This window comes from Sinocyclocheilus anshuiensis, unplaced genomic scaffold (assembly GCF_001515605.1).
Source record: "Sinocyclocheilus anshuiensis isolate Anshui unplaced genomic scaffold, SAMN03320099.WGS_v1.1 scaffold1037, whole genome shotgun sequence".
NCBI lineage: Eukaryota > Metazoa > Chordata > Actinopteri > Cypriniformes > Cyprinidae > Sinocyclocheilus > Sinocyclocheilus anshuiensis.
Genome location: NW_015555773.1, coordinates 730,786 through 745,255, shown reverse-complemented (window position 1 = coordinate 745,255; position 14,470 = coordinate 730,786). Strand labels below are relative to the sequence as shown.

Here is a 14,470-nt window from a genome sequence, read left to right as displayed (position 1 = left end):
GAGTTTGTTTTTGGATGAGGGCATTTTCTTTTCTAGTTTTTTCTTGAAACCCTCCCAAACAACAGTTTTTTTTTTTAGGCTTTCTGACCCCCAAGACTCAACTATTTTCTGCAGTTCTCCAGCTGTGATCCTTGGAGTCTTTGGCCACTCAAACTCTCCTCCTCACCGTGGATGAGTACGATATAGACACACGTCCTCTTACTGTATTAGAGAAAAATATTTATTTCATAAAGTGATTTTCCCCCACTTTCACTTTTTTTTTTAACTTGAATTAAAGGTTAGATTTTTTTATTTTTGAATGAAAGATCAAGTGGATGATCATATTTACCAAGGGTATGAATAATTTTGAGCACAACTGTAGCTATAGCTCTGAGGTTGTTTGGTTTGTTTGTTGATGTAATGGATATGTCCCACGTTCTGCTCATTTTTATGTATTTTATGTTTTGTTGTATTACTGCAGGCCTATTTTAGTATTGTGTCGAGCCTTCTTCCACAGGATGGCTGTTTCAGTAGCCTATCGTAATATGGGTGCCATATTTGGATGTTCCTAATACAAAATTTTAACATTTTAACATTCAAATGTTTAATTTAACAATCATCATCGCACACCTGCAGGTAATAGATATAGGTGCGTAGGAAAAAAGACAAAAAAAAAAGAGTCAGGAAACTAAGAAACAAAAGAAAATCTAAAATTCAAATATTCAACAAACAAAGGCTGGAAATGTTCCAGTCCTCTAATTTGATGAGGAGTGCAGTTTCTCTCTTGCTTTTTTCGCTCACACACGCTGTTCCAGACCAGCTTTTAGTCTGTGCATTATGGAAGCTTATTTCTACCATGGAATAAAAAAAAGCAATTCAACTTTTTTTCCTCACAAAATGAGCACAATTCTGACTTTTTCCTCTTGCAAATCTGAGTTTATATCTCACAATTCTGACTCTTTTTTTTTTTTTAGATATAGTCAGAACTGAATTGCAAAATGTAAACTCAGAATTCAGAGGAAAAAGTCACAATTGCAATTGCGAGACATAAAGTTGGAATTTATAAAGTTAGAATTTTGAGATATAAACTCGCAATTCCTTTTTTTAATTCAGTTGAATAAATAAGCTTCCATAGTTCATTGGTTGGCAATATGCAAAAACTAAATGTGTTGGCTTCTTTTGTTCGAAAAGATACAAATAAACCAATTTTTGTCTGCAACATAAATTAGTCAATTTCTTGACAATAACTTGTTTACAGAACGATTATAAACACAATAGTACGGGTGACAATTGTGTGTAATTATATAATTATATATATTATTTAGTGCTGTCAAATGATTAATCGCGATTAATCACATCCAAAATAAAAGTTTTTGTTTACATAGTATATGTGTGTGTACTGTGTATATTTATTATGTATATATAAAGACACACACATACAGCACATATTTTGATATATTTTATATTCATATAAATTATATCATATATATATTAAATATATAAACTTAACATATTTTTCTTAAATATATACATGCATGTGTGTATTTATATATACATAATAAATATACACAGTACACACACATATATTATGTAAACAACAACTTTTATTTTGGATGCGATTAATCGTGATTAATCTTTTGTTTTGACAGCACTAATATTATTATATGTGTGTGTAGGAGAGATTTAAAAATGTTTCCATTTTATTTACTGTTATTCACCAAATCTCATTTGTGCCGTGATGCTTTTAAACATTACATTCATATTTATGCAATTAGAAGATGCTTTAAAACAACTTAAAGTGCATTCAAGGTAAACATTTAAATATGTGTGTCCCTTGGAAATGAAATCCCTGTCCTTGGTATTGCAAGTGCCGTGCTCTACCAGCCAAGTTACATGAACATCTTTAACATTAATAAGGGTTTAAAAAAAAAAACTGCAATAATGGAGCACAGATACACTAACATATAATACAAATATTCTCCCCTACACCCTCCCAATCTTACAGCTCTAAAAGATTCCTGTGGATTTCTCTAATGCCTAACCGCTGGCATATGAGCCAGATGTTCTGCTGCTGGATTTTAGATAGCAACACATAATAATGCTTTAAGAGTTTGTGCTTCAGCAACTGTTATATAGGTGAGATGCTTTGAAAAAGATCACTGAGTGAGTTTTTAAAATCTAGTGTAAATCTCTGGAGATCTTAGGATGTCATCACTCAAGATTTTAAAATAAATGCATGCGCATACATCATTATTTCATGATTAGAGTTATTCTTCTGGCTTCTTGTTGTCGGCCTGAATGTCAATGTTTGCACAGAAAAATATTGTGAATGTTTGTGACGCAGAAGGGATATTGTGCATATACAAATAAATAAATGCATATGCTTCTAGGTAAAGATAAATATCTGACCGATTCTTTGAAATGTGACCAAGGGGCGGGGAAAATGTAATACATAACTTCAGCTTTGATTTCATGGCAAGCCCAGCAATAACTGCACAGGACTCTTCACTTTCTGAACACACCAGTGACACACAGGTCACTCTGATGGATTACTTTACTAAGATAAGAGCAATATCGAGCCACATTGCCTGCTTAACATGCTTTTATCTTTATTACCAGGGTGGAGACAAAATCACAGACCCTCCTTCATAAGCGCTAACGTCACAAGTATGTTGAAATATCATTACATAATCATATGCATGTAGCATTTATTTTTTTGAGCGAACTAAAATCAAGGAAATCTTTACATTTCTTGCTAAATGAAAGTGTAAATAAAACAGTTAACAAAACATGTCACCGGACAGGTAACAATGGAACTGTTGAGTAATTTTCTCTGGTATTTAATCACCAGATTTTTCATAAATGAAAATGTTAGATTTCACTCTAGAAAATGACTAGGAGCTTCTAAATCCCCATAACTAAAATGAATGTGATCTCTTAACCATGTAATACTTTAATGGCAGGTCTGCGTAATGCTTTAATGGAGAAAGGCCTCATCCGTTTCATTAATCTGACCGCCCTCAAGAGATACCATTAAGCTAAAATTAATTTCTAAGAATAATAGCATCTCATAGCGTATTAGAACACAATCAGATCCAGATGTTGCCTTTTTTCATTTTTCCTGTTTACATTTTTTTTTTCAACTGATTATTTGACTACTTCATCTCACCACACCTTTTTCTCAGATCAAAAAACGTCAGGAAAAAAAACCATTTTTCCTGTTTACATTTTTTTTTTCAACTGATTATTTGACTAATTCATCTCACCACACCTTTTTCTCAGATCAAAAAACGTCAGGAAAAAAAACAACAACAGCAAATCCACAATCTTTTCTCCAAATGTTTGGTAGTAACATGCTACAGTAACGTGGGTTGGTGTTTATTTATAGAACGTCCGAATATTGATTTCAGGATTGAATTTCTAAAAGCAATATACATTCAACTAGGATTCTTTAATACTGCCTCATGTCATATTTATCCTTTCTGGTCTCTTTTAAAAAAATGAGATCAATATAGGTGACCTATACTCAGTGGACCGGTTTTATAATCAGATTAAGCTTTTGGACTAGAAAGCAGTTTATTTAGAAACATTATTATGAAAGTAATCTATAGTTCAGTAATATCCTTAATATGCATAACAGGAATTTGGTCCCCACAATTTAATTTTTAAAGTGGCGTCAAGCTCTGCATTTCCAGTTGTCTTTAACGTATGAGTGATTTAATGTAATGTGCCGATTAAGAGTCAATCCATATTAGCTGTGCTGTAGCACTAGTCCTGCTACACTAAGTGCTCCCTTCAATGTGAAGGGCAATTCACTGTTTAAAAACGCACTCAAGTTCTGGAAGTTAAAGTGATGCTGTTTTTAGCATCTATAGTTTGTTGCTCTTATGCACATAACGACTCTTGAGATGCAACTTTTCCTGACCTGATAAAACGCAGACAGGACAATGTGGAGGACAAATCTTGAGTTATGCATGAAATATGCATGAAAAACTCTTTATTTAAAATGTATTTTATTCTGGGCAGACGACAAGTGATTGTGAAATTTCAAGTAAGAGACAGATAGAAATTATAAGGTCATGATGAAAAAAAAACATTTCACAAAAATGAGAGTGCACACTCTTCAAATTTAGCTATATATCTTGGAAACAACAAACACACATGTACTGTACAAAAAGAACACACACACATACACATCACTCATTCATTCTCGTACAGTCTCAATCTCGTGGCTGGATGCCCAGCATGATCTCTACCATGCTTGTCAGTTTTGTCTCCTCTAGTGCACTGATAAGACGGCTCAGTTTGGCACTCCTGCCCTCTGATTGGATGAAACGTCCAAGCAGTTGATAGGCCTGTTCATAAAGCCCTTCCCTCTCATACTCATAGGCGAGATTGTCGATAGCAGGGCCTTTTAGGGCACGGCAGTTCTTTTGTAAAGCCCGTCCCACTCGTTTCCAATCCCGTCCCACATGAGCAGCGAACCGCTGCTGGTCTGCTGAAGTCAAAGGCCTATCGTCTGAGAGCACAGGGAAGGAGGAGACAAACATCGAACAATTTGAAGGTGAAAACTAGTCTGTGATAAAAGAAATACAAATGTAAATTGCATCATCACATACATTTAAATAGTTAAAACTCACCAAAAACTCTTTTCTGAAACAGAAAGCAGTTCCTGGGCAGCTCCTGCGGCAGATGACTGGGAGGACCGAAGCTGTTCTGCAGCTGCTGCTCCAACTGTGTGACCTCGTCATCTCGCAAACGCACAGGCTACAAAACAGCCATCCATTAAATAAACAGCTGTTTATTTGAAAACACCAGAACTATATTGTTACATTCATAGAAGGTTAGGCACAACCGTTTATTTAAAAAAGAGATTTAAAGGGATAGTTCACCCAAAAATTTAAATCTGAAATGAATTACTCACCCTCATGTCGTTCGTTCGATCTTCAAAACACAAATGAAGATATTTTCGATGAAATTCGAGAGCTTTCTGACCCTGCATAGACAGCAACGCAACTACCATGTTCAAGGACCAAATGTAGTGAGGACATCGTCAAAATAGTCCATGTCCATCAGTGGTTCAACCGCAATGTTATGAAGCTACGAGAACTCTTTTTGCGCGCGAAGAAAACAAAAATACTGACTTTATTTAACCATTTCTTCTCTTACGTGTCAGTCTTTCGATGCTCATTCACAAGAGTACCAAAGTTTGAACCAATGATGTCACATGGACTATTTTAACAATGTCCTAACGACCTCTTCTGGGCCTTGAATGTTGTAGTTGCGTTGCTGTCTATGCAGGGTCAGAAAGCTCTCGGATTTCATCAAAAATATCTTCATTTGTGTTCCGAAGACGAAAGTCTTACAGGTTTTGAACGACATGAGGGTGAGTAGGCTAATTAATGTCAGAATTTTCATTTTTGGGTGAACTATCCCTTTTACATTTTTCTCAAATGGTGTTAATTTCATTGGGAGTCTCACAATAATGAGATATCCTCTCACTGTTTTCATCAGACTGGTTCACATAACACCTGTACTTCTACATTTGCAGACACAATGTCCATAATGACATCAGGACAGAGAAGGACGGCTTTATAGCAAGAATATGCAAGAGGTCAGAGGCCTTCTGACCTGACTAGTTTTGGCATAAGAAGGTTGCAAATGATTAATGAGAATCCCAACAGATCTTCTTCATGTCACTCTTTGTTCAAGTCAAATCAGCAATAATCCCTGAAATCTCAGTCCGACAGCATGCATTCCTGATTTTACATCAGAAAAATACGAGAGCAAATACAAGAGCACCTGAAGGAACTGAAAGCAAAAGAATGGTTTTCACATCTCTGACTCTGCAAACGTAAAAAACGAATACTGATTCATAGTTCTGTCTTGACAAGGCTGCAGACAGCAGGGAAAAACGGGCTAAATGCAAATGATAAAATTGCAACCATATAATCATAGAAAGAAAGTATACAAACCAAATAGGCCTATTGACTTTTAAAAGGCAGGAAAAATGCTTCTCATATCTGTTGTTGTTGATGCCAAGTCAAGTAAGTACTTCTAGTCACTGCATCTAATGCTACAGCACAAATTAAGCTTTGAAGAAGTTGCCAGCAGATGCCAACATGTACAGGCGTGACAGATGTGTGACATCCACTCATCCTCAAAAAACACTGCAGTGAATTATTGGCTGCCAAGAGCATTAAACCATCAATTTAGAAAGCAAATTAGTCTAATAGCAAATTTTTCTATTCAGCCTGTATTATCTCTTGTAATCATGTTAAGAATGCATTGCAGTGTTTGATCATTTTATTTACTTTTGTACTATTTGGTTTCTGCGTTGGATCTCCACTTGATGTCCAAAGTCAAATTTACAGCAGAGAATCGTTTCACAAAAATGAGTTATTTTTTAGTTGTTTTCACCATTGATCCCTGATACTACAATACCGTTGCAATAATTTGAAATTTGCAGACATTTCAGTTTCTGCAGACACCACATATAATCTACCACAAAAGCAGAATAAACAGGTTTCAGAACAGTACATATGTTACAGCATTCGCATTTTGTATAGAAAACTTGACATTTAGGCAGCAATCCGAAACATGCTTATGTGATCAAATCAACTTATCTTTAATCGATGAACCTGTAGTTTCTTCTCAGAGCTGAAAATGTGTCAAGAACATGCTCAATTAACATTTCTTATTACTTACTAGCAATATCTGAGGCTCTCTTGATTCGGGGAATTCCCAGCACCATTTACACCAATGACCTTTTGGCCTAAATATAAACTTTGCCTAAATACGAATCATCGTAAACTTTAAGGTCAGAAAAAAATCGTGAAACTGCCCCTGTTAAGCAGCAGTGAACTGTGATTTACTTCCGTTATCTGACATTCTGTGCAAACAGCTGCTCATAAAAGTACAGAGCCATATAAAGCGATCCTGGCGGTCATATCAGCATAAACAAACACACATACCTGTGATTGGCGTATGTGCTCCAGACACATCTCTACATCTTGAAGGCTTTGGTCCAACGTATGTATCCCTGCTTTGAGCTGTGTTTCCATGACAACCACATCAGGAAGAGTAAGAAGGCGTGAGGCATGCTGGGACAGAAACTGAGCAAGCGAACCACAAGCATAGCTCTCCAGGAATCGCTGACAGGGAGGCATGGCCATGAATTTAAGTTCCACCCCAAGGAAAGGATCAGCATCGTGCAGTTTCAGGATTTCGTACCCTTCCAGTCCACCAACAGAATCTGGATCAAATACAATTAGAACTATCAATTGCAACACCAACACATATAAATCTACTGTATATCTAAAACACCATAATCTTTTAGTTTCTGTACACTTAATATTTACTTGGTGGCCACTTCTATCAACGCTTACCTATAAGGGTGAGTTTAATAACCTTGAACAGGCTGAATTTCCCTTGCTCGTCTTTGTAAAGTGATAAAAGGTTGTGTGCTGGACTGCTAGACCCTAAGAAGAGTACAGCACACCCTGAAAATGCACCATCATTGCCGTTGCTGTCATATAACCTCTGCAGATGAAGATAAAAATCATACACACAATGTTAATTCACTTACAACAACATCTGGACAGACAAAAATGTAAACACAATGTACCTTTGTGTCTATACTGTCCATCTTCTGATCAAATTCCTGTCTCAATCCTGTGAGTGTGAACAAACAAATTACTCCACTTAAAAAAAACACACAAAGAAATTGTGCAAGCAAAGGAGAATTCCATTAAGATCTTATTAGACTAACACAATAAATGCATTATTTTGTGTGTGTTTCAGGATCTAACCACTTCCTTATAAGGCTGTGAGCTTGATGGTCGATACTGCTAAATAAATGGGGTCAGACGTTGGTGATTGTTAAATATGCGATGCACATGTTTACAGTTAAGTTAATATGGTGCGTCACGTTTAAAAAAGTTAACTTTTTACATTTTTAAGAGGTCGGTAGATAAAACATATACACACGCTCGCTCACACAAGTCTCGTGGCTTTTATTTTTATACATTTTACTTTTCTCGTGAACAAAAGTTTAACATCACGCAATACTGCTTGCCTTCAATTCACATGATAGCGAACATGAAACCTGCGCTTTGTTATATATATTACATGTTACTTACACAACGATTTGGTGAACTTTGTCTGAGTGATAAGGAAGTCTAAACAGGCCTGCAAACTTACACGAAGGAATCTTTCGAGGTGTCGAAGCGCTGTCTTGGCTACTAAGACACACCCACTAAAATGTTCAACGATCTGATTGGTTAAGAGTTTCGCGCATTCTATGTTGATTGGCTCAACGCTCCACGTCTGTTTTCATCGCTGCGTTTAACAACGGAACTCGTAACGCAGGAGGAAGTACGGAAGTTTGAGAACGTATATGTATTTTTTCCTTCCTGCCTTTACAGGACAAATGCAATGCATTTACTGTTTGTAAGGCTTGGTCTAATATCATGACACATCCAAGCTCATGGAAAGATACTGAAGTCAGGTAAGAGCTGTTGGTGTGTCTTGTATCCGTCTGATATAAGGAAACCCTCCCAGCAGGATTATTTTGTTACTTAGATATTGCTCTTTCACATCTCGGGAGACTTCATGGAGATCTCAATTAAACTGCGTGCAAGTATTAACTTTGTCTCACATGTTTCTCCTAAAAATTCCCAGGAGAAATAATAAGAGTACATGCAGTTACAATAAATTGACTGACTTTATAACTCTAAATTACAAAGATAAGGCTATGTTATAAATAAAGTTTCATAATTTATTACATTTATATTAAAAATTCTCATTTTTGATCGCAGACTGATATGTTTTAAGACATTTTGCAGTTTGAGACATTGTTGAGATCTTACGAAAATTGTAGAAAAGGTGTGAGATTTCTGGGGTTTGAAAACCTTTGAGAAGCAAGAGACTAAAAGTCTCCATTAGCTCTCCATTCCTCATTATAATCTCATTGCTGTCTAGGAGAAACATTTGAGTAAAGAAATCTCCTGTGTGATTTCTTTCTTCTTCTTCTCCATGGCTCCATATTTGACCAAAGGTTCTATTGCGATAAAAGCATGTTTCGTCATTAGTAAAGACTTTGAACCATACACTACTACACTGTCATAAAATGGTCACATGAACGTTAATACATACTCATCATAATAGTAACAAAACGATAAACAACAGAAATGGTGCCTGTCTTGCTCTTTGACATATTTTGAGTGCTGTCAAACGATTAATCATGATTAATCGCATCAAAAATAAAAGTGTTTGTTTACATAATATGTGACCCTGGACCACAAAACCAGTCTTAAGTCGCTGGGGTATATTTACATACATTGTATGGGTCAAAATTATTGATTTTTCTTTTATGCCAAAAATCATTAGGGCATTAAGTAAAGATCATGTTCCATAAAGATATTTTGTAAATTTCCTACTGTAAATATATAACAACTGAATTTTTGATAAGTAATATGCATTGCTAAGAACTTCTTCTGGACAACTTTAAAGGCGATTTTCTTAATATTTTTATTGTTTGCACCCTCAGATTCCAGATTTTCAAATAGTTGTATCTCGGCCAAATATTTCAAAAAATTGACCCTTATGACTGGTTTTGTGGTCCAGGGTCACATATATGTGTGTACTGTGTATATTTATCATGTATATATAAATACACACACACACACACACACAGTATATATTTATATTCATATAATTTGTATTATATAAACATAAAATTTTTCTTAAATATATTAATGCATGTGTGTCTATTTATATGTACGTAATAAATATACACAGTACACGCATATATTATGTAAACAAAAACTGTTATTTTGGATGCGATTAATCGTTTGACAGCACTACATATTTTATCTCTCGTCTTAGGTGTGAGTCAGGAACCAGTGTCCCTGACAGATATTCTGCTCTTCTGCCACTGGTCAGAAATTTGAAACTGAGAATGTGTCTGACCGATCCAGCCAATCGCAAAACAGCACTGCTGGTGCTGCGGCAGGCAGTTGCCAGGGGTGAAGGGCGGCTGGAAGCACTTTCCATCTGTTGTGTGGGGAACACACCTCTCTTTTATGCTGGTCAGGACCTGCAGCAAGGCTTAGTGGACATACTGACGAACGGGTTGTCCCTAACTGTGCTTGACCTAAAGGGTGTACCCTTCACCCTCAGCGACTCCTTCGTCAGGAGTGTAGCCATGCTTTGCCCTGCTCTGCAAAGTCTTTACATCAACAATCACTCTCTGGTGTGTGGCGTCAACGCTGAAACGCTAAGGCAAGCACTGAAATGCTGCCAGTCGCTCAGCGTTCTTGGAGTTTTCCAGGCCAGTCTCGCACAAGACGTCTTTAAAGATCTCATGTTGCCAGAACGACCAGCACTAAAGAAGCTAGAGCTCCGTTGCGAACGCTCGCTCAAATACACCGTGCCTCACTGTGACCAGATATGGCTAGAGTTAAAACTGAGACACCCACGTCTCTGGGTGGAACTTGAGCTGGACCACACCCTTCCCGAATTGCACGTTCCAGGGGTACTGCAGCCCAGCATCCCTGTCCGATGTCTTCGGCTGCTCACTTGGACTTTGCTGTTGGATGAGGTTCGGATAGTCAGGCAGAGTTACGCAAACACACTAGAGGTTCTGGAGCTGCAGACAATCCCATCCCTTGAACTTAACTCTGAGCTGATAGCCTTAGCAAAGCAGTGTGTCAAGCTCCAAGAGGTTCACTGTTATTGTGTGGTCTTGCAAGAAGTTATAACAGCGTTCATCACGAACTGTCCAAATCTCTGCAGATTCACACTCAAAACATAAAGAGCCTCACCCATGGACCTCCCCTAAACTAAAGTAATGCTCTTGCACTATTTTAAGTCTAATCAAATAACTACATTTGTGACACTGATTATGCGAAATACTTTTACAGACGGTCAGATGTTGTTTCCATTTAAGCGGGAGATGCTCTTTGGATCATTCTCAAATGATGCTGGAGAATGTGATCATCAGGTTTAGGTCACTACAGCAAAAGGGAGACAAACCAAATAAGATGTTCTGCTATTCATGTACATTTTTGAATTAAACTTCACTTAAATATTAATTAAACTTCAAATATATTTCACTTGAAATCACTTAAATATAAAATATAATTATCTCGTTAATTACTCAGCCTCACGTCATTCCAAACATGTACAACTAACTTTCTTCTGCAGAACACAAAAGAAGAAATTGAGCGTCGGGAATGGACGGGAGTGGAGTCGGGATCTCCACTGTATGGAGAGAGAGAAAAAAAACACGTTTCTCAAAATATCTCCAAATATTTTATGCTCCAAAGAATAAAGAAATGCATACAGTTACATATATATTCAGTTTCAAAATGACATTTGGGTGAGTAGATAATGATGATGAACTACCTAAAATACAAACATTTTCACTGATGTTCTCAGACTTAATTTGGTGTTTAACACTTGTTATAGATCTGTGGTATAACACAATGGGCTTCAAATGAACACAAATGTCAATATTCATGTGTTAATTATTAACATTTATTGACATCCGAGCACAAATGCTCTTTTAACAATCAAATGATTACATTTCATTTCGAGCATCACACTTAACACTGAATTTTTGTAGTTGGGAGTGAAACTTTCAATTCAAAAATGAAAGTGCCCTTATAATTCAAACGTATTTTTGTTTGTGTATACTAAGCTCAAAATGTTATGAAGTGTATAACCAATGCACTCTGCTTTCGTATACTCGCATACAGTCAGCCAGCCAATCAAACTTTAGATTTTCTCTCATCATTCATAGTAGTTAAAAGAGAAGTCATAGAATGCTGTGGTATTCTGGGAAGAAAGTTGGCTGGAGCTGCTATTATTGATATGCTTGATGAACTTGAGGGTGTCTTTGTCTCTGTAGACCAGAGCGAGGGAGTTATCTTCAGGATACACTGTCAGGAGCTACGGAAAAAACACAGTGTCAACAAAATAAATAATGTGCACTAGTCTGCCGTGTTTGCATGTTATAATATAATAAATCATTAAATGAAAACAAACTGACATTGTGCGACACCATCACCTACCTCCTCATCTTCATCATGTGCAATATAGGATGTAAATCCCCCAAACTCTGACTTCCACCCTGATAGAAAAAACAGAGGCTGATGTTTGATTCTAATATGCTCTAGCACTTTTTTTTCAACCCTTTGTCCCTCAATCAAAATTAAATCACACTGAACACAATTATCAACTAATTGCAAAAAAGGCAAACGTAAATGTTAGATTTCATACCTGCACAGCCCATGTGAAGCTGCAGATCCAATGCATACTCTCTTTTGACAGAATCATGTAACAATGTATAGTCACCATGTGTCCAGCGACGCAGTTCTCCTACACAAGTAGGAGGTCCTGCAAGAATACACAGGTTAAATTATTGTAAAAATAGGGGAAAAAATGCACACGTTGATTACCTTTGTCTTTCTTCTTAGTTGATGAAGCATCAGCATCAGTAGTGGATGCTGATGCTTGTGTATTTCCCTCTCCATCTCCATTCTCTGTCTCACTCTTTCCATCTTCGTTCTCGCTCTCATCCTCATCGCCACACAGATAGTGTAGACGGAGACCGGTCAGGTTGGATAAGAGGATGAAGAATGACTCAGAGGAGAGGAGTTCCCAGCACTCCTGTACACAAGATGGGACGCTCTGCATATCTACACAGCCATAACACCTAAACACAGTGACGGGCATTAATACATGAGCATATAAACAAATCACATGAAACATACCAGAAAACAAAACGTGCAGACAGGAAGAGATAAATAGTAGAAATATTATCAAACAAAAGACGGGTGGTTTGGTTCTCACCTCTTATTGGGTGGCCCCTTCCTCTCCCACTGGATTTCAGACGACTGCAGTGCACTGCGCACCTGCCTCAGTTTCTCCTCCTGACAGTTAAAGGGCAGAATTCAGGATATCAGCATTATAGATACTTGTGTGTACGAATACAGTATGTAATAGTTTCTGATGAATGAATGAATGAATGAATGAGGCATTTATATAGCGCTTTATTATGTATTGCTGTACACCCAAAGCACTTTACAATCATATGGGGGGTCTCTCCTCTACCACCACCAGTGTGCAGCATCCACCTGGATGAGGTGAGGACAGCCACAGGACAACGGCGCCAGTGCGCTCACCACACACCAGCTACAGGTGGAGAGGAGAGAGTCATAGAGCCAATCAAGTGGATGGGGATTATTAGGAGGCCATGATTGACAAAGGCCAGTGGAGGGAATTTGGCCAGGACACCGGGGTTACACCCCTACTCTTTTACGAGAAGTGCCATGGGATTTTTAATGACCACAGAGAGTCAGGACCTCGGTTTAACGTCTCATCCGAAGGACGGTGCTTTTTACAATATAGTGTCCCCGTCACTATACTGGGGCGTTAGGACCCACACGGACCACAGGGTGAGCATCCCCTGCTGGCCTCACTAACATAACAGCAACCTAGTTTTCCTAGGAGGTTTCCCATCCAGGTACTGACCAGGCTCAGCCCTGCTTAGCTTCAGTGGGCAACCAGTCTTGGGCTGCAGGGTGATATGGCTGATAAAGGCAGGTATATATTAACACAAATACACTTTACAACAAGGTTCGATTCTTTAACATCAGTTAACGCATTAGGTCTCCATCCAGTTGCTGGTTGAATTACAGGCAGATCTGAATGCGAGCTTGCATTTGGTCATAATAAAGAGGCGGGATTTAATTGGACTAAATGACTGGAGAAGTCCAACATATGTCACTAGAGAGAAATCGGTCATTCTGGAGGACAGAGTTTAGACATTTAAAAAAAAAATTATGAGGTCAAAACAATTTAAAAAAATTAAAAAATTAATAATGACTTAAAAATATAATATTAGAAATTATCATTAATTCAGACTTAAAAATTCTAAAGTTAACAAATTGAACTTAATTGTAAAATGTTACCGCTAATGCATACGAAAAGCTGTGTTTTGGCATATTCGTTGTAATTTAGCTCTATTGGTATCGTACATATAGCACAATATAAGCATATTCTTGCATGCGGAGTCTGCAAACGTCTTACATGTGCACAAATATAAATAAGTAACTTAGACACTTAATTATTTAAAACTTACTCTGACTACATGCCTCTAGTGTAGGCATGGGACATGTCACTAAATTTCACATCTACAGGAATTTCTCCTTCGCATCAATTATACATGGACCTCCACAACAGCACAGACTAAAAGGGCCTTATAAAAGCATCTTCTGGCAGAGTTTATTTAACAGTTAATATATACAATTCTTAAGCATGTACCAGTGTGTTTTGCTCATAGGGTGCATTGTCAAACCCTGATGTACATATGTATGTGTCCTACTGTACATTAAACATAACTGAAAATTTTTGTGTAATAAATACTAATGATGATGACTAACCTGTAAGAAACTAGGCAAGCAAATCTCAGAACTCTCTTCGA

General features: G+C 37.3%; 3 protein-coding genes across 4 annotated transcripts in view; 1 reads left to right on the top strand and 2 right to left on the bottom strand.

Moving 5' to 3' along the window:
• Window positions 1–3,942: 3,942 nt before the first annotated feature.
• On the bottom strand, window positions 3,943–8,249 carry LOC107674458 (tumor necrosis factor receptor type 1-associated DEATH domain protein-like). 2 transcript variants are annotated; one of them, XM_016468433.1, is made up of 6 exons: window positions 8,121–8,249; window positions 7,607–7,653; window positions 7,368–7,521; window positions 6,954–7,234; window positions 4,620–4,746; window positions 3,943–4,498 (listed from the first exon to the last, which is right to left on the bottom strand). In XM_016468433.1, the coding sequence occupies exons 2-6, from the start codon at window positions 7,625–7,627 to the stop codon at window positions 4,200–4,202; spliced, it is 882 nt and encodes a 293-aa protein (XP_016323919.1). In that variant the 5' UTR covers window positions 7,628–7,653; window positions 8,121–8,249; the 3' UTR covers window positions 3,943–4,199. The 2 variants fall into 2 exon arrangements, with proteins under 2 accessions (XP_016323919.1, XP_016323920.1); XM_016468434.1 differs by having other exon boundaries at window positions 8,182–8,229.
• A 120-nt stretch (window positions 8,250–8,369) lies between these two features.
• On the top strand, window positions 8,370–11,044 carry LOC107674457 (F-box/LRR-repeat protein 8-like). Its single transcript, XM_016468432.1, has 2 exons — window positions 8,370–8,488; window positions 9,868–11,044. Exons 1-2 carry the CDS (start codon window positions 8,451–8,453, stop codon window positions 10,793–10,795), a joined length of 966 nt encoding a protein of 321 aa, XP_016323918.1. The 5' UTR covers window positions 8,370–8,450; the 3' UTR covers window positions 10,796–11,044.
• A 262-nt stretch (window positions 11,045–11,306) lies between these two features.
• The window catches only part of LOC107674446 (prolyl 3-hydroxylase OGFOD1-like), a 5,576-nt gene continuing 2,412 nt past the window's right edge, over window positions 11,307–14,470 (bottom strand). Inside the window, exons 9-14 of the mRNA XM_016468422.1 lie at window positions 14,430–14,470; window positions 12,838–12,917; window positions 12,444–12,700; window positions 12,265–12,381; window positions 12,057–12,115; window positions 11,307–11,934 (exon numbers count right to left, since the gene is read on the bottom strand). The exon at window positions 14,430–14,470 is cut by the window's right edge and continues 17 nt beyond it. Coding sequence (XP_016323908.1) covers window positions 11,776–11,934; window positions 12,057–12,115; window positions 12,265–12,381; window positions 12,444–12,700; window positions 12,838–12,917; window positions 14,430–14,470 — 713 coding nt within the window. The 3' untranslated portion in view covers window positions 11,307–11,775. The remainder of the gene's footprint in view (window positions 11,935–12,056; window positions 12,116–12,264; window positions 12,382–12,443; window positions 12,701–12,837; window positions 12,918–14,429) is intronic.